The sequence below is a fragment of the Podarcis filfolensis genome (genome assembly GCF_964270895.1).
Source record: "Podarcis filfolensis genome assembly, chromosome: 5".
In the NCBI taxonomy this organism is placed as follows: domain Eukaryota; kingdom Metazoa; phylum Chordata; class Lepidosauria; order Squamata; family Lacertidae; genus Podarcis; species Podarcis filfolensis.
Window position 1 is genome coordinate 33,383,376 of NC_139608.1, and position 20,042 is coordinate 33,403,417.

At 40.9% G+C, this 20,042-nt stretch overlaps 1 protein-coding gene across 10 annotated transcripts in view; it reads left to right on the top strand.

The window, feature by feature from the left end:
* PIK3CB (phosphatidylinositol-4,5-bisphosphate 3-kinase catalytic subunit beta) overlaps nucleotides 1-20,042 on the top strand; it is a 103,475-nt gene that overhangs the window by 77,093 nt on the left and 6,340 nt on the right. For all 10 annotated transcript variants that reach the window (XM_083613732.1, XM_083613733.1, XM_083613736.1 and 7 more), the window contains 10 exons: nucleotides 1,057-1,187; nucleotides 2,643-2,696; nucleotides 3,921-4,109; nucleotides 5,660-5,781; nucleotides 7,433-7,576; nucleotides 8,675-8,774; nucleotides 10,796-10,974; nucleotides 12,015-12,124; nucleotides 12,819-12,897; nucleotides 19,066-19,233. In XM_083613732.1, coding sequence (XP_083469858.1) covers nucleotides 1,057-1,187; nucleotides 2,643-2,696; nucleotides 3,921-4,109; nucleotides 5,660-5,781; nucleotides 7,433-7,576; nucleotides 8,675-8,774; nucleotides 10,796-10,974; nucleotides 12,015-12,124; nucleotides 12,819-12,897; nucleotides 19,066-19,233 — 1,276 coding nt within the window. The remainder of the gene's footprint in view (nucleotides 1-1,056; nucleotides 1,188-2,642; nucleotides 2,697-3,920; nucleotides 4,110-5,659; nucleotides 5,782-7,432; nucleotides 7,577-8,674; nucleotides 8,775-10,795; nucleotides 10,975-12,014; nucleotides 12,125-12,818; nucleotides 12,898-19,065; nucleotides 19,234-20,042) is intronic.

The following is a 20,042-nucleotide window of genomic DNA, read 5'->3' on the forward strand; positions in this document are numbered from 1 at the left end:
ATAAAGGCTGCAGTCTTCTGCACAGAAAGGGTAGCCAGTGCTGTGCCCTTCAGACGTTGTTGGACCACATCCCTTACCACATCTGGCAACATCTGGAGGACCCCATTGGCTACACTTGCGATGTACACTTAACTGGGAGCAAGGCCTGTTGTACCATACATTTGGCAATAGCTTTATAACTACAGTGGAACCTTGAGTTGTGGACGTAATCCGTGACAGAGGCATGTCCGCAACCTGCAACGTTCACAAGCTGAAGTGCCACGTCTGTGTAGGCGCCGGCACGATTTGGTGCTTCTGCGCGAGCGGCAAAACCCAGAAGTGACCTGTTCCGGTACTTCCAGGTTTCCCGTGGTCCGCAACCCAAAAAAAACATAATCTGAAGCAAATGTAGCATGAGGTATAACTGTACACCAGTCACCATGTTCGGTATGAAGCTAATGACATGTCCAACATCTACCACTGAAACAGGATATCAGAACTTGAAATCCAACACAGTAAGGATAATCCTGAATGGAGCTTAATTCATGTCCTCGTCACTTCTGTTATAGCAAGTCTGCTACATTTTTATTATGGATTTGAAATAGAAATAGACCACTGTAGACTTTTCCAACCTCTGGGATTTGTAAACTTGTTTCTACATTGAATTAGAAGGTATCTCTTACACTCAGATGGGAATGGTCCAGGAGTAGAAGAACACTTCTGTGCATCACAGTGTGATGAAATTATTGCACTTTGTTTCAGGGTGGGGGGCCATGGATGGGTAGAATGTGTGTTGGAAAGTCATCAGTGGAAGTTGACCACCTCTCCCAGCTTGCCTTGTGACTTTTAAAACCCAGCCTCTAAAATTAAAATTGTATAGGAAATAAAAGTGGGCTCTGCTTACTTGAGGCTGATGGTTTTATTTGTCTCTCTTACTGTGGCTCTGGGAGCTTTTCTGCTAATGTGGCTGGCATGCCTTGTTAGTATACATTTAACACAGACTTGAATTTTGTTTAGCTATGCTGCAGATTGAATGCTTTAAAATATAAACACAAAATGTGTATTCTGGTTGCCTAGATGAACTTGAAGAAATGTTGAATCCAATGGGAACTGTACAGACAAATCCATACACTGAAAATGCAACAGCTTTGCAGATCAAATTTCAAGAATATTCCAAATTTCCTATTTATTACCCTCCCTTTGATAAGGTAAGATTGTTATGGGTTCTTGTATTTTCTTTTCCTCCATGCATGATCCTGAATGCATTCTCTCTAACTTTACAGAGTTGCTCCTCAGTTGTTGCTGTTGTAACGACACTCAAGTATAGTGGTACCTCGGGTTACATACGCTTCAGGTTACGGACTCCACTAACCCAGAAATATTACCTCAGGTTAAGAACTTTGCTTCAGGATGAGAACAGAAATCGTGCAGTGGTGGCACAGCAGCAGCAGGAGGCCCCATTAGCTAAAGTGGTGCTTCAGGTTAAGAACAGTTTCAGGCTAAGAACAGACCTCCAGAACGAATTAAGTTCTTAAACCGAGGTACCACTGTATATGAATATGTGTCTACAAAAAGTTGACTAAACTTGGAAAACATTTTGCCTAACTGCATGTACGCAGATGCACATGTGCACACACATGCACATAGTGCTACAAAGGATTCAATTCTATACACACTGGGGCTTCTGAGTAGAAATGTATGTCATTAGCCTGCAAGTTAGTCACAAAAAACCAGTGGGAATGAAGTTAGTCATGACTAACATTTCCCTTGGTTATGACTAAGTGTAATTCACTAACAGAACAATCCCAGTTCCCTGCTGCTGCCACCAAAGCTCTGCAGAGCAGCAGACCCACATCCTGGCCACTCATGGTGGCAGGCTGGGGGACAGGCAGATCAACCCTGATCCCTGTACCCGCTCCAGACTGGTGCAGTGATCAAGCTTGTTGCCAGCCGGTACCAGCTATAAGAGCATCTCAGGATCCAGCAGATCTTGGGCTGGCTTAGCTCCCTCCTCAGAGTACCCCATTTTGGAGCTTTCCACTGTTTCGGCATAACTGCCCTTCTCCTATTAGTGCTAATTTAAACCAAGGGTGATATATAACTCCATCTTAAGAAACAGTCAACAAACGTACCCATCTTGGAGACCAGAGTATAATCTGAGCCAAGCTGATGACCCATGTCCATTTTTCTACTTCTACTGCAAATGTATCAAGGCTGTTGAACCCAAGGATTTTTTATTACAGTTCTGCCAAATGGAAATGTGTAAGAGAAATGTTTTAAACTTGGGGGATCATAGAGTGCACAACTCTAGCCAAAATAAATCTGACCTTTTGGGGACCATAGTGTTTCAGAGTCTACGTGCTCCTGGGCTAATTCTTTCCGTACATGAGGCTGTTTTCAGTTCTGTTGTTGTGCGTTAGAAGATGCAGTGCACTAATCCAGTCCCTGTTGAATTATGCACTTTGTTTATGTAGGCATATTGTGGCATAAGGTACACGCATTTATATACTGCACTTAGCAAAAGGGGTTAGGAAAGAAGAGCATAAATATTTTATTTACTTACATGACTTTTCAAACTATAGAGATCATACCGTTTGATTGTCTTTAATTTCATTGTTCTCCAACATTGTCATTTAATTCCTGTCTGGTGTTTGTTGTTGCAGATACTTGAAAAGGCAGCTGAAATTGCAAGAAATAATGATAGCTCTGGTATGGCAGTAAGTATCAAAGGTGAAACAATTATCCTTCCCCCATTTAAGACTTAGAACAAGATGTATTTTTATTACCCTCCCGTTGCTTGTCCAGAAAGCATCTCTTCAAGGTGTAGTGAAGTTGTTCTGCACTTTCAAAATTACATTTTTAAAGGACGGGGTAAACACACAAAACCTGTTCATTTCCCTACAACCCACTGAAGGCCAAGTCCACATTATGGTCATATTTTTAATATGATTGCAAATTTGGAATCCTAAACAAATTTGAACAGCTTGGTTGTCATAGCCTATAATTTTAATGTTGTGAAATTATAGCTTAAATAATATGCCATTCAGCATAGTGCACAAATTCCTCACTAATGTGCAAAATAATAAGAATTAATTATATCAACAAAATATTTCATCTGAATAACTGATCTTCTAAGAATACCCCATTCTATTTTACACAACTTGAGTGTAGATAATAAATTCACATGCTAATAGCCTCTTGAATGTACAGACTTTATAAACAATTTTTACCACTTATGATATATAAAACTTCATTTGAAACTCACTGAAATGTCTTCTGTACACATGTTTAATTAATGTGGAATAGAAAGTCAGAAGAGATAGCATGTACGGTATAGTTGTTTTAAAACGTTAACTCTTTGGTGATGGTGGTGGTGGTGGTTGTTACAGTTCAATAACAGATGTTGGAAGTGGAAAAGTCAGTTTTTAGCATTACCTGCAAAACTGCTTTAGTTTTAAAGTATTAGTGACTTGTTCCTCAGTTTTGGCTTTGGCTTCATGTGCTCTTTTTCATCATTTGCATACTAGCATTTAAGTTGCTAGAAATGCTCAATTTTCATTAGTTGTGTGGGTCTAGAGACATCTACAGTGCCTGTGCAGCAAATATAAGCCTCCAGCGTGGCTCAGCAGAAATATTTCCCAGATTAAATGGGGAAATAGCAGTAGTGCCCTCTAGTGCTGAAGTGCACATTTGCTAAAGTTGAGTGTTAAAATATATACAGGGTTAGTCCTTTAAAAGAGGCCCCATGGATACAGAGTACACATGTTCCATGGGGCTTCTTTTAAAAGACTCACCCTGTATAATGCACATTAGTTGCTAGCAAGGAGAGTTCATGCTGTTCTAGCTTCATGCCATTTGGACATGCAGTATAGAAACAGGCACATTTGTCTCAGTGTTATATGCATAACTTGTAAACGGTGGTTCTCGACCTTTAACCAAAGGGCCGTGGTGGCAAAAAGTTCTACATTGAGCTAAAGGAGATCATGGAAAGGGACCCCTTGTCTCAGCTGTGTGAAAATGAAATGGATCTCATTTGGACTTTACGGTATGACTGTCGTGAAAACTTCCCACAATCCTTACCAAAGCTGTTGCTCTCTGTCAAATGGAACAAACTTGAAGATGTTGCTCAGGTAAGAGGAAAAAGAAATACCTGTACAGCAATAATAGTAATGCCAGGGGCAGAATGTGAGCAATTGTGGGAGCAATGTGGGAGATTTTATTTTAATTTCCGTTAACTGCTCATCAGTGAAACCAACTGCCATTAAATGGATTTTGGTTTTCTTAGGTCTTCTAAGGTGCCACAACATTCTTCCTTGTTTTTAGTGGACTTTGCATAGCTACTGCTCTGCACCCTCTTTGTCAGCAGTGCTTGATCTGAAAAAGAAGAGATTGTTTACCTACTGTTATAGATAGGGTCAACCTAATGTGAACAAGGCACTGACTCAGGGGTGGGTGCCTGTGGTTTTCCTGTGAGCACACACACCACCCCAAGTCAGCCTGGCCCAACCATCAGGGGTGATTAGAGTAGCAATCCACCAACTCTGGAGGGCTACAAATTCTCTATCCCTGCTCTTAACTGCTAAAGCTTCCATTTTGCCAGTTTAGGTTTGCCAGCTCCTATGGAAATACTACACACATACTAATTCCCCATATACGTATTTCCAAACAAACATGCATTTTGTGGGTCAGTATCACCTGTCTGGTATTCCTACATATAGTAATTGTGCCACTTCATAGAAGATGCACAAGCATTGCACACAAGTATCAGAGACTATTCCAGACTCTGCTTCTGAAATCCAGGAAGACTAGCATCTTTCCGACACTAAACAGAAGCTTCTCAGGCTCTGCCTGCCTGCCTTTGAGGAAGCCCCCCCACCCCTCTGACTCCCCTAAGGTGGGGAGGAAGAAACAGCTAAGATACATTCCAGAGTCAGACATCGTGATATATCAGCATATCACAGTATTTAACTGTTGATACATCTCAGTGTTGAAAACCAGATATTACCCGGGCCAGGCCTAATGTCCACAGTTAATTAGTCCTAACCTGGATCATTGCAAAAGACAGACCCTCACGTTCCACGTGTGGACAGCAGGTTGATGCATATGAGAGTTTGCCATATAAAACTAGCCAGTACCCCAAGCTTTCTAGAATCTGTAATTAATTCTTCAGGGTTGAACTAAATTGCCTGCCTCTGTCACAGTCAAGATCAGACAACTATACTAAATGAATGATTCTATCAAGTGGCAACACATCATAGAAGGAGCTCCAGATAATCCTAAGTGTCTTATCTGATGCCACATCCAATTTGTTGCCCTCCCCACAAAAACCTCCTTTGCCCATTTTTCCTTTGCTGCTTCATTAGCCATACTCGGATCTTTGTGCTTGTTCTGTTCTGCCCTCTGGTGGGCGGTTGTTCTGCTGCTGCTGCTAGAAAAGCAAAGCCAGCTATTCCCAGCCTCTTTTTCCCAATTGCATTTCCACCTAGATGAAAATAGAAATGCACCCCCTGAATTACAGCTTTCTCTAAAGTTGGGGGTGGGGAAGGGTACCTGTGATTTATGCTATATAGTTGTTGAACACAGTTCACCTTCCTTCCTCAGGAAATCTGCCCATGGATATTCTTAAACATGTATCTATTTAGTCTTGCTTAGTTATGTGTGTATTTATTTTCCTTAACAGCTTCAGGCTCTTCTCCAGATATGGTCCAAGCTGCCTCCCAGAGAAGCATTAGAGTTATTGGATTTCAATTATCCAGATCAATATGTAAGAGAATATGCCGTGGGCTGTTTAAGGCAGATGAGGTGAGTTTGCTGGCAACTTTTATTTCAACAGCTGACTCAAAGAATTAAAATGCAGCCACAATGAAAAGACTCGGTGACTTTCACCCTGCATGAAATAAATCTTACAAATTAAGGAGCAGGCAGCCTCTTCAGTGTCCAGCTGTGGGCTAGGCTGCTATCCCAGTTTACTGATTGTATCAGTGGAACCGGAGTGGGTGGTCCTCCTTTGGGAAGTGCTGTCCAGTTGAGACAGAAGAAGGCTTCCTTTGGTATCTGGGTCAAAAGCCTTAAGGAAAGCTGATGGGTTTTTAAAGGTTTGCCTAGAATATAATGCTTTCACACATTACTTAACTGGAGAACTGCTTTGCAGAACTCAGAGAAGTGCAGATTTTGAAGGAGGACAAAGCTTCAGTTTGTGCATTGTTTCAGAAAGTGTGGATTTGGTAGGTTCATCTTTAAATGTGAATTGAATCTATTTTCCCTCCTCCGTACCTATGTATGTCACTGGTGTCCTCTGTCTACAATCCTATCCAAACATCTGGGAATAAGCTTCACTGAAAATTGTGAAACGTACTTTTGAGTAAGCGTGCTTAAGTTTGCCATGCATACATCCAATTTGCTTGTGGATGTTAAAAACTATGTATTTTCAAGAAGCTTCTCAGCTGTTTTTTTTATTATTATTTATCTACTTAAAATATTCATGGGCTTAATGCCATTTTTGCTCCAGGAAAGAAATGGGATATTATCAGTTGCAATGCTGCTATGCTCCTATTTCCCTTGACTTCTCAAGAGTACTGGATGTGATGTACAACATTTTTGTATTATTTTCAAGGCTAAATTGTTAACAACATATTTTGACTTCAGTAAAATGTAAACAAGGTGATTTGCTCTGTCAGGCTGGTCTAGACTTGTGTAATGAACCAGTACTGCTGACAGAGTTGTTCTTAGATTTCTTTGAATTCATTCTAGGTATATTCATTATTAACTCCTTGATGCGGTCAAATAATTGAATGCCTATGTAATTTTTTTTTTGGCGGGGTAACTTTTCATTTGACATACTTTTCAGGAGAGTAGTTTTAGTCACTGTACAACATGTTAATTTGTTTGGACATCTTTTCTTTCTTTTTTTGCTGGGCTGTAAGTAGATGAGAAGAACCCCTTAAGTTACAGTGAACTATTTGGTAGTTCAGCAGTGTTTTATTTTGTCACCTGTAATAGTTATTCCTTTTCACAAATAAATGAGTGAACAATGTTTCCTCCTTAGGTTAAAAAAACAAACAACCCATTACTTCAAATTTCATTTCAAACCCAAACAGCTGCAAACTAGCTTTTTTTAAATTTTTTTAAAAAAAGATGTTGTAAGCACAGGAAAGCCAGAAAGCAGTTACTGAACTTGCCTGATGATCTTTAAGACAAATTCATATGACTGATATTGAATACTTTGTACATCTATCAGAGATATCTGCTATGAATGATAATAAATGTTGCTGCTGTTTAAATCCTTCTGGTTCCTATCCTCTGCTTTTATTCATTGCACATCATCCATTTGCTTCATATATCATGAACATGTTTCTAATCTGATGCATTTCATGTTGAGAATTTCCCTCCTGTTGATTTAATGCATCTTCCCACAACTAAGCTAGTTTCTTGGGTTTTCTTTATCTTCTTCCAGTGATGAAGAACTTTCTCAGTATCTTCTGCAGCTTGTGCAAGTATTGAAATATGAACCTTTTCTCGACTGTGCTCTCTCCAGGTTCCTGCTAGAGAAAGCTCTGGCAAATAGGAGGATAGGACAGGTGCTGTTTTGGCATTTGAGGTAAGGCTTGCTCATCTATTGATACGCAAATGTATAAATTATCTCTCTTCCACAGAACTCCTGTAGCAATTTACTGATACCATGATTTTGGTGTCCTTGAGACTAGTCTCATCCTCCCTTCATTTATATGTTCTGTCAGAAAAACTGGAAAATGAAGAATCTCCTCTTCTGAGACCAAGTTTATTAGCCCTAATAGATGTGATGAGAAACTCTTAAGGCTGAGCCAATGTCTCAGGCACCAAAAGGGATCTAGATGAATCTTCCAGCAAGGGTGTAGGAAAATTTGTAAACCGTTTTCAGGCTGTTTTGTTTGTTTGCTTGCTTTTTTACAATTAAGTAGCATATAAATTCTACAAAATAAAAGCAAAAATAACTAAAGCTCCACCTACCTCCTGGCTTTAGATTAACTTTCTTCTTGCCACCTTTTGACATGTTCTCTGCCTTCAAAGAAGAAACAGTCCTAGCCTGTCTATGTAAAATAAGAGATGCTATTAGGGAGAAGGATACAGTCTGCCTTATGGGAGGGAGAGTGCTTGAGATTTCCCTTCCAGCTATGCTCTTCCCCAGTTGTCTCACTGCCACGTTGAACAGCAGTGAGGAAGGACTTCAGAAAGATGGTAGATGCTGCTGCGGCACTGTAACCCATCAGAAACCCATCTCTCTGGCAAGGCTCCAGCATTCATTCCTCCTACTACAAAATAAGCTAACAATGTAGAAGAGAAGTCAGGGGAAAACCCTCCCACATAGGAAGGTGCCTGCCAAAACGTTTGACTCCCACTCTGTTTCCTGTATTTTTGACTGACTTCATGACAAGACTCATGTCTACTCATTTTTATTCCTTTTAGCAAGGTATGATTTGAGAGTTCAGAATGCTTCACATGGAGCATGGGATGGACAGCTGTTTTGCAAAGGAGTTGAGGTCACAGTTGTATCATGCTATCCCATATGAAAGGGTACATGCCCACTTGACTCTGAATTTCTTTATTTTTAAGACACTGACATGATATTGTTACATCCATCGTACAACTCCCTAATTATGTAGAATGACTGTGAGAGACGTATTTATACATGGAGGGTTTTCCCCCTCTTTTCTTGTAGATCAGAAGTGCACATACCTGCCATTTCAGTGCAGTTTGGTGTGATACTTGAAGCTTACTGCCGTGGAAGCATTGCTCACATGAAAGTACTTTCCAGACAGGTATTGCTTATTTTAAATCCTTACCTTCAAGTCACTCCTGGAGATGCGATGATGGTCCAGGTTGCACACTGCACATCGCAGAAACAGTTTACTATGTACATGGAGAATGCTCCCACTTCACTGTTCCCCTATCAGACAAACCATGATACTAAACCAAAAACAAAGTATGGATTAATATTGTGGTTTCATGGCATAACACTAAGACAGGGATTATGGTTTGTTGTGTCTGCTCATCCTAGGAGAGGAGCCATCTCCATGTTCATAGTAAATCATTAACTATGGTTTACTGAGACATGTAAATGCTGCCTGTGAATAGGAATGAGATGAGCAGAGAGAGGATAGATGGGTACTATGATGTGTAAACAGGTGTCCTGGACATAATCCGGAATTTTAGCAGTCAATCTGATTCTGCTCTTTTGTGTTAGGCTTAAACACCACCTAGCATAGCAGTCGTAATCTTTGCATGCATGCAATTAAATAAGAGCACTGGTCTTTTCTAATGAAATAATTTTGAAAATGGTGCTATTTATAGTTGATTTGTAGGTTGGCAAAAATTTAGATGTGTGTGGGTTTTTCCTGTGCAACCATAGTTACCTGAATTCAGCAGTTCTAATGGAATCTGCATTGCAAAAGAAAACCATTTAGCTTTGGAGTATTGAAAATGTCTTCTTTCTTACAAATGTGTTTGAATGAACTCCTAAAAGAGAATGGGAGTCTTAAGCATATTTCAGCAATGATAGGCTTTGGGACTGTGACATTTCTGTGCACTTTAGAGGAGGAAGTGCATGTCAGTGCAATCAAAGAAGGGGCGCAAAAAATTCCCAACTGTGCAAACACGGAAGAAATACAAAGTAGAAATACTTCAAAAAGTTCCTGTTTGTATAGCACAGGTTGCATTTTGTTCCCTTGTTGCTGATGTTTGCACAGCTCCTGGAATTGTGGAAATTAGGGAGCTTTGGGTTTTGACAGATGGCTGACCTGACAGGTCTCCACTGCCTCTCTTCTGTAATCAAACTCCATACAGCTTCCACAGCATCCTGCCAGGCATAAATCAGCTTATCTGTAAGAAAGTTTCAGCCCTTGAACTGTGCCTGATGCATTAAGGTAAATTTTACAGCAAAATAAAAACTGTAAATTTGAAAGTGAATCAGTACTGGTGCAGAGAAACCTACTCAGCCTCCTATCCCAAACTTAGTTCGCTTAATAATAAGGGAATCGATCTATGTTGGAGCTGCAGAGAGGTGCACAACACTTCTGCAGTGTTAACACTTAATTATTTTCAAGGCATCGCAGCTGCTTCCTCCTAGAAACTCCCAACAGTAAGTAGATAACAGTTGGAGATAATTGGGAGAAACAGCAAAGCAGAAGTTGCAGTGGGATCTGTGTTTGTGACCGACGTTTGCCAAAAACAGAGCCTCTATTTTGGCTTGGATTTAGCATGTAAGCTTTCATCTGGGTTTTGAAGGCACAAGGGCAGATAGAAATAGCTAAGGATGGGAAGTCTTGTGATCACATTGAAACAATCAGGCATGCATCTGAATTAATGGAATGAGCAAAATATTTTCCTGGTGATCCTGACAGACGAGATGACATAAACATTAAGCTTTTTTTGGATCTAGGTCAGGCATAGGCAAACTCTGGCCCTCCAGATGTTTTGAGACTACAATTCCCATCATCCCTGACTACTGGTCTTGTTAGCTAGGGATGATGGGAATTGTAGTTCCAAAACATCTGGAGGGCTGGAGTTTGCCTATGCCTGATCTAGGTACTTAAGGATCCTTTTCACATTAAAAAAAGCTCCTGTGTGGAAGCTGCTTTTTCGCAGCTTTATCCCATGGTGCTGACTTTGCGCCAGATGGGCAGTGCAGATAATGGGGGTCCTTTCGATGTCATTGCTGCCCAGTCAGAATCGAGGGTAATGCAGTGTTTTCTACAAGATTGATCCCTTCCATTTTGATTGACTTAGTCTTTGACCTCACAGAGATTTAGAAATTAAAATCTATTTTGCAAATTTATTTCAGGTTGAAGCACTGAATAAGATGAAGACTTTGAATAGTATAATAAAACTGAATGCTGTGAAACAAAGCAGAGCCAAAGGAAAAGATGCAATGCACACCTGTTTAAAACAAAGGACCTACAAAGAAGCCCTTTCCAATCTTCAGTCCCCTCTGAATCCTTCCGTCTTGCTTTCAGAACTGTAGTAAGTGGAGTGGTCTCTTGCTTTTATGTATGCTGTAGCTCTTAGGTGGAAGCAGACAAGCAGAAGGCTCTTGCTCTTTGACTTCTGTTGGCTGCATTGCTCAGCAGACGCGTTGGCACACAAGGCGGCATGTCTTCATGTGGCTGACAACTCCCTCATGCTTTGACCTGGCTATGTAAGCAAATCTCTGGCTTCCTAAGGTTAAGATGCCTGTTTTGGTTTGGACTAAAGATTTTTGTGATCGACCTTTCGTACTTAAAATGTGTTCTTACAATACCTTGAATTGTGTGCCACCTTCAAGTCAGCAATCAGTGACTGACAAAAGATATATTAAATTATCAGAAAACCTACCAGTTTAAGGCTATCCCATGTTGGCACAAGCTCCACAAAGCCTGAAAATGCAAAGCTAAGGCTGACGTGTTGACATTTAATCAATGTCACACATTTTCCTTCGCACCCACACTTACCCTTTGTCTTTCAGACCCTAATCCAGATAGGGAGAATGTGTGTGTGTGTGTGTAAAAAATGAAATATGTTTTCTAAGTTAATATGGACACTTATTTTCTTGCCTTGGTAGCTGCCAGATAGAGATCCAAGATCTATGGGTTTCAGTGTGGAATTCAATGTATCACTAAGGAGGTTATGCCATCCATGCAAGCTTTTCTGCTTGCCTGATGGAACAAATTCCCGTCTCCTCCCCGATATGCCATTCTGAGGGTTCTCCCGGCCCTCTAGATTTGGGAAAGCGGGGGAACAGGGGGACTCTATTTATGTTAGCAGGAGACCTTGTGCTGGCTTCCACTAGTGGAGCAGTTGAGTTGACTCTCTATATATGCGACATACCCCATATACAGAACATGCCAACTTGCCAGTGTACCTTATACAGTAGCAGCAAAATGAAAGTTTTTTAAGGCATTTGTCCAAGTTGCAGTGTTCTGTTACTGAGTTACCTTCAGAGTTATTTTTACCCTGCTACATTTAGGGTGATTGTTCATTTCCCTTTTTAAGTCACTAACATTATTTATTACACTTTGGCCTAGTGTGGAGAAATGTAAATACATGGACTCTAAAATGAAGCCCTTATGGATCGTATACAACAACAAAGTGTTTGGGGGAGATCTGGTAGGGATCATCTTTAAAAATGGAGATGGTAAGTAAACAAAACAGCTCCCCTCCCCCCTTACTGCTATTATCTTAATTGTGCTACTGTTACCATTGCAATCCTTTCGTTTTGTTAAGTGAAAGAGCACTGGATAAATTTTATCATTTCGGTGCTGTTTGTACCACAATACAGTGGTACCTTGGGTTAAGTACTTAATTCGTTCCAGAGGTCCGTACTTAACCTGAAACTGTTCTTAACCTGAAGCACCACTTTAGCTAATGGGGCCTCCTGCTGCTGCCACGCTGCTAGAGCACGATTTCAGTTCTCATCCTGAAGCAAAGTTCTTAACCTGGAGCACTATTTCTGGGTTAGCGGAGTCTGTAACCTGAAGCGTATGTAACCCGAGGTACCACTGTACAGTCTGGGAAGAAGAGGGTTTATTCATGGCTCCATTTAACTTCACCTCTGTGATTAAGGCAGGGGTCGGGGACCTGTGGCTTTCTAGATATTTCTGGACTACAGCTTCCATCATATAGCTCCCATTATTCTTCACCATTAACCATGGTGGGTGTGGCTGATTTAACATCCAGAAGGCCAAAGGTTCTCCGTCCCTGAATTAGAGGTTTGAACAAATTGCCTTGAATTAATTTGTGTTCGTTGCAATGCACATAACACTGTTGGTCTCTAATTCAAATTTCTTAGTAGCAGCTATTTGATAAAATCATGCCTTCCTGTTTTGCAGATCTACGGCAAGACATGTTAACACTTCAGATGTTACGCCTGATGGATTTACTTTGGAAAGAGGCTGGTCTAGATCTTCGGTGAGAGTGCCTGCAGTTACTAGATTTTCTGTGTTCTTGCCAAGCTCTTGCTTTTCAGAGATGTATAATTAGACTGTGAACATGTTGGGCATGACATACAAATGGCAAAGAGTCTGCTTCAGATAACTGCACTTTTTATATTGTTCATTTTTAACTTCTTGGTAGGGGGTGATATTATTCTTTATTGTATGATTCTATATTCTTGTGTTAGTTTTGGCAGTGTAAATAACATTTGGGTCCTGAGCTGTGTATGGCTTTATGCAGATTCACTGCTGCCCACTTTGCTATAAGGAAGTTGTGAACTGAGTTCCTCTCATCTTCAGCAGCATCTCAGCTGTTTGAGTGTTGCATTGCAGAGCTGTCTGTGACTACACCTCCTCATGGAGCCTTCCATGCATTGTAGGTGTTTCTGTATGATACCATGATTTGTGCTGTCAATATTCAATTGCTAGCAAAATGCCCACCATTGTGGGACACATTATATATTGCAAAGATATCTAGGAGGCAGTACATCTCTCTGCACAGTAACAAGTTCTAGCCCTCTGCAGGATTGCTGTGAGAGCTGGGCCACAGTTGCAAAAAAAGCACACTTAGCAATAAAATGGGGAAAGACGCTACCCCTGGTAAATGGTGCAATTGCAAATATGAGTCAACTTGATTCGCCTGAATAAACAAAATAAATAAGTACGGTAAATATCAGATTACATAAAAACGTTTAAACAAAATGCATGCGTGCATCTTGAATCCTGCTCTTGAAATTTAGTGGTTTCCACTTTTTCCACCTGCAGTCACTTCCCTCTCCAAATCACTGTTTTATTTTACTTACTAAAATAGTTGCATTCCGTTTTAAAACATAAAACCCAAATCAATCAAATTAGCATTAAAAAAACAAAAATGTAAAGACTCCAAAATATGAGCTTTGGGGAGGAGCCCTGCAACTTTCAGAAGAGATCCTAAACGTACCCTGAAACTGCAAACATAACCCTGAAGTCAACCTTTGCCTGACTTCAGAATAGCCTCAACAGAAAAGAGTCCTGAATAAACATCTTCCAGAAGGGAATTTCAGAGCTTCAGTGCCATTGTAAAAAGGCCCTGTCATGGGCAGCAGTCTAAAGGGGTGTGGACCAGAGAATAGGGAGGGAGAGCCAGATGAGAAGTCTATTTGGTTCCCTGCTCCTGCACTAAACTGTGGTTATTAACATTACATGAGAATAAACAATGTGGCTTCCAAATGCTCTGAAGTGCTTCTGTTGGCCATTTGTCCCATGCATGGTCCCTTGTCTCCTGGACCAGAGTGTCTTACATAGGAGTATTACTGTGCCGTAAGTTAATAGGACTCTACAGTATTTGCTTATTTTACTTGCTACTGTGCACATTGTTTTACAAGGCTAGGAAGTGTATTCCTGACACACCAGATGGTGATCTTAAGCTCATATCTTAAATATTTTTTGTAGGAGTTGAGCAAACAGAATGAGCTTCAGACACACAGCCATAGCCCACGCAGATAAGAGCGGCAGTTGTAAAACAGTGACCCATCAGGCAAATATGCTATTCACGAAGAGGTTCTCTTTAATTATGTCTCTGGTATCAGAAGAATTTAAATATAGATTATTTCAGGAAGTTTATTTGCTTCCTTCAGGGTAAACAAATGAGTGTTTATTTTCTCTAAAGTCATATATTGATTTACCATCTCTTTTGGTAACAGGAAAAATATTTGGAGATATTTTTCTTCCAAATAAGCAGCTTTAATTTTGCTAAGACTTAGGGTAAGGTCTCCCTATCTGGCACATGTCAAACAATAAAAATGAGAAAGCTGAGCAGTTGTTTTGCATTTGCTGCCTCCCTAACGTAGGGTGGAGCTTATAAATCTCGCCCACATACTTTGTTGGCAATCAGCGCTGAGTTTGGAAGAGTTATTTGAAATGATTTCTCTGATTCACTCTTATCTGAGGCCGACTTAAGGAAGTGGAGTAGGATGAGGCAGTTCAAAGGTTGCTTTTTAAATCTTCCAGGAAATGATTGACCAGCTGTTATAATAAGTGTCTTATGTGTCAATCTTTTTTTCCCAAATAATGTTAGGCTTTTTGTTTTGTTTTTAAAAAGGAATGGTAGGCTAAATGAGCTGTGATAAACTCCATCAGAAATCCTTGTGCTTATTTTTATACCCCCTTTTAATTGCAATGTTGGAATCTGTAAGAGGAGTTTAAGTTAGCCAAAACCTACAGGAGCGACTGAATGCTTTTTATCTAGGTTGGAGAAAATGGGGCATTGTCTGCTTCTGCTCAGACATAGAGCCTTCTGCTGGATTCCTCAGCTGCCACCCCAGCAGATGTTTGTCCAGGCTTTTCTCGGGGGGGGGGGGAGTTGGAGAGGGTGGTCCTCATTAACAATACATCTACATTATATTGGTATCCTCCAGATATTTTTTTACTATAGCTGCCATCAGCCAGCCAACATGCCCTAATGTTTGGGGATGGTGGTAGTTGTACTCTGAGAATATCTGAAGGCCCACAGGTTGGAGAAGGTTGGTCTAAGACAGGCATCCCCAAACTCGGCCCTCCAGATGTTTTGGAACTACAACTCCCACCATCCCTAGCTAACAGGCCCAGTGGTCAGGGATGATGGGAATTGTAGTCCCAAAACATCTGGAGGGCCGAGTTTGAGGGTGTCTGGTCTAAGACAATGACTGCATTGAAGCCCTGTTCTCCATAGAGAGGGAAGCAGAGAGCAGAATGACCAGGCCAGCCTCTGAATATTGGAACTACGGAGTTTTACAATCTGCTGAGAAAGTGGCATACTCTAAGAATTCTCTGCCTGTGAAGCTCTGGTGCTTAAGTATTCCCCTCCAAGGGAAACCCCCCCCCACAAATTATGAAACTAAAGAGTCTGCCGAATAATGTCATCCTCAATGTATATTCTCATTCTCATACTTTTGTTCAGTATCCTGCTGCATTACCAAAAGCGGTCACTGCAAGGAGGAACAGGATTCTTGTGACTCAGTCTCCAAATGCTTGGGGCTCACTTTGCTAATACCTCCAGGGCATTGGTGATGGCTGTGCACCCTTTCAGACAAATGGAGAGAAGGTGATCTTACCTGGGTTTCCATGCCTTCAGTCCCTTGGTCTGGCACTACCATATCTGCTTTTGATCCAGTTTTGGCAATGATGTCTATAAAGTGGGTACAGATGTGTGTCATCAGACTAACTCTAGTTCATAGGGTAAAAGGTAAAGGAGACCGGGGTGGCACTGTGGTCTAAACCACTGAGCCTCTTCTGTTTGCGGATCAGAAGGTCAGTGATTCAAATCCGCGCAACAGGGTGAGCTCCTGTTGCTTTGTCCCAACTTCTGCCAACCTAGCAGTTTGAAAACACACCAGTGCAAGTAGATAAATAGGTATCGCTGCAGCGGGAAGGTAAATGGTGTTTTCGTGCGCTCTGGCACTTGTCACGGTGTTCCATTGTGCCAGAAGTAGCTTAGTCATGCTGGCCAGAAAGCTGTCTGTGGACAAATGCTGGCTCTCTTGGCCTGAAGCGAGATGAGCACTGCAACCCCATAGTCACCTTTGACTGGGCTTAACCATCCAGGGGTCCTTTGCCTTTACCTTTACCTTCAATTAATAGGGTTGCCAACTTTTTCCTTTTTATATTGGCATTCTATGCTTTCAACCATTGCCCCAAAGTCAGAAATACAGCACATATTATTCTGTTAGCATGGAGGTGGGAGGTTAAAGCTTCCCCTGTTGAATTTCTGCCTGCCATGTAGCCATTAAAGGATTGATCTTCTGTTAAGGAAAAAGGGACAACACTAATAATGAGCAATAAGTTTCCTTTTTATTCTTAAAAATGTGGCATGGCTATGGAAAGGATATATTTATGGAACAAATAAAAGTGGGCAAATCAGGGAAGAATGATACAGACAGTGGTAAATATAATACATTTAATGGGTTCTAGGGTGCTCCGATAACCTGGCCTTTGGGAAATGGCAAGGCCAGCATCATGAAGTTCTGTGTAATGCAAGCAATTTACTCCTGAGCTGACTCACCCCCTCTACCCTCTACCCCACACTCCCAACAATCCATGAAGGAAAGAATAAAGTTTTGCATTGTGGAGGCTGATAAACAAAACTTACTTAGGGTTGCCATGTGTCCTCTTTTTCCAGGACATGTCCTCTTTTTGATGGGTGTGTAAAATGAGAGTTGTCATAGTGATTCATAGTTAAAAGTAGAAGTCAGCAAATGTGCCCTCTTTTTTGCTTTTCAAAATATGGCAACAAGCCTGTGGTAAAATATTGTCTTTGTTACAGAGAAGATTATAAATTCAAAGATTAATTCTGATGTAAGAAAAGCACCAAACCACATCAAATTTATTTGAAAGAGGCAGGGCTTGAACTGATAGGTGGACCTTAGGGGGACACTGCAGAAGGAAAATAGCAGTCGTTTCTCAGGGTGGCTTATAGATCTGTCAGTAGGCTATCTTTATATAGTTCTTTTATAGGGACGAAAGAATCCCTCTGACAGATGTTGAAGGCGAGGATGAGGTGGACCAGGGCCCCGAGGATTTGTCCCCAGCTTGACTCCTGTCAAGCTGTCTCTCTGACGAGGATGTTTTTTCCTCTGGTTGTGAGCTTGCCATCCTCAGGGGGCTGAGCAGCTTTCATCATTGCCTGCTTTTGAAGGGGAAGTTGTTGGAAACGTGCCCAGCGAAAACTGCAAGTAAGGGTGGGTTGAAATGTCACGAAGTGCAGCAGGCAGCAAGCGTCACACTTTAACCTCACAAAACCCGCCCAAAGATTCTCAGGCCGTAATAAGGGCTCAAATGCCCTTCCTTAGATCGTGGCAGCAGGAGTTTCAGAAGTGCAGCTGCTGTGCGATCACCTAGAGTTGGTGGTGGGGTTCAGCATTATTATTATGTGGGGGAATGTTGAACTGAGCACGATGGCAGAGATTGAGATGTTGTTTGCTGTGTTTGTTGGCGTGATGGGAGGTGGAGACAAAAGAACATCTGAATGGCCAGAGGTTTGCCAGCCCTGCAGTGTAGGAAACTTGGAGCAAGTGGGGAGGAGGATAGCTGGACTTCTACTCTGAGCATTTTTGAAAATGGAATTGTCCAATGAACATGGCTTGGCTGTGTTTGCATTAACATTCAGCTTCCTAAGTGATGGAGTAACAGATTCTCTTATATAACTCTGCGTTGGTCATTGGTTTTAAACACATTGAACTGAACTTTGGCTTTGGTGGGAATGTTCTTCAAAAGGAATGTTTGCAATCTGTAAAAGGTTGTTGTTTATTTGAAAATCAAGCTGATATCGAGCTTTTATCCATTTAATTCTCTTATAATGTTCTAATCCTCCACAAAAGTTGCATTATATATCCTACTCTGTAGGCTCCTGGTAATTGGTTTTTTTTAAAAAAAACTTCTTTCCACTTCAGGCAATTCTGCCATTCTTTATCCCATCCCTTTAACAGAAAATCAAATTTATACCACAAATCCCAAACAAAAATCCATTCCAGTGCCATTCACAACATGAAACTATCCAGCCCCTAAAGCCTGAAGAACTTCTTCATTCAACTGCCGCATCCTGGGTATCCATTTTTCAGAATACAGATGCTTTATCCTTCCACAATTGTGTTCCTTGCTAAAGTAAGTAGCCTCATCTCATGAAGCTCCCCAAATGACTCTCCATGTGGCTGGTACACCAGAAGCTATTTAATGTCCTTTAAGTACAAAGTATGACTGATTTTAAATTGGCAAGATCCACTTGTCAGTTGCGAATGGGACACATGCATTAAAGTGACTGAATTTCCTTACAAAATCAATAAGGGTTAGGCTCTTGCTTCTGCGTTCACTGCAAAGAGTCTCTCTTTTGTGCTGGTGAGGTCTGCATGCTTCTTTCTTCTTCCACATAGTCTGTTATGCCAACATACCATTGCAGCAGCTTGGAAGGAAGAAATAAAAGAAATAGCACCATCTGTTGTCAGAATATTAGAACTTCAAGACTATGATCTTTCTCCCTCTGCTTTGAAAAGCTAGAACTTGGACAACATGTTGTGTTGAGTTTCCAATAGTTGTTGTTTTTTTACCCAGTCTTTCAAATTAACCTATATATTTGTCCCGAGAAATATTTTTAAGCATGTTTCTGATTTGTTTATAATTTCTCCATTTTCCTCAGAATATTACCTTATGGATGTTTAGCAACAGGAGATCATTCTGGCTTAATTGAGGTTGTTTCTACTTCTGAGACAATAGCAGACATTCAGCTAAATAGTAGTAATGTTGCTGCTGCTGCTGCATTCAACAAAGATGCTCTCTTAAATTGGCTTAAAGAATACAATTCCGGGTAAGCTGTAATTTTTTTTTTTTATGATGTTGGATTTTTCATAAAACATTGACATCTCACAGTTCACACGAATGACCTTTACAATGCATTAGAGGTGAGCTATCATAATTTGCATGTTGGTGGTGGGATCTAACTGTGTTAGCACAGGCCTTGAGTACTTTCTCCAAGTAGCATATTGCAAAACAAGATATTTAACAGAAGCCATAAACTAATGCAAGTTAGTGAATGGAATTAAATTCAGCTGAACAAGATTACTAAGGGTGATTTAACTCATAATAATTAAAGCTGGAAACTTCCCCTCTCTCTGCCTTTCTTCTTTTTCTTTTCTGCTAATTAAAAAGCAGCACCTCTCTGACATTATCTCCCAGGAAACTAAATCCCAAAAGATCCTCATTGTGTCAGGCTGTATGGGACTCCCGACTTCCACCCTTGTGGAACTTTTCAACACATCCAAAATTCCACATTGGAATCTGGTCTATCAGGCATAAAGGATGCTCTGATCTTTCATGACATCCAGGGAGGGAGAGAGCGATCATTTCCACCCATATAGTGTTCACCTAAAATTGTAATCAAAACCAACATTCTTCATTAATGCTCCCCTTGAGAAATTCCTCCCCTCACCCATCCCTTTTATTAAATGGATGGCTTTGTTTGTTCTTCCTGGGATTCAGTTTCAGTCAAAAGCAAGAGAGTAGTAGCCGTGGTCCTGTCCACTAGGTCTATTTTGCTTTCCTTAGAATTTATTTTAGTCATAGTTAACTGACACAAGGCACAGATGCCATATATTGCAGTGGGGTTTTGGGGTGCAC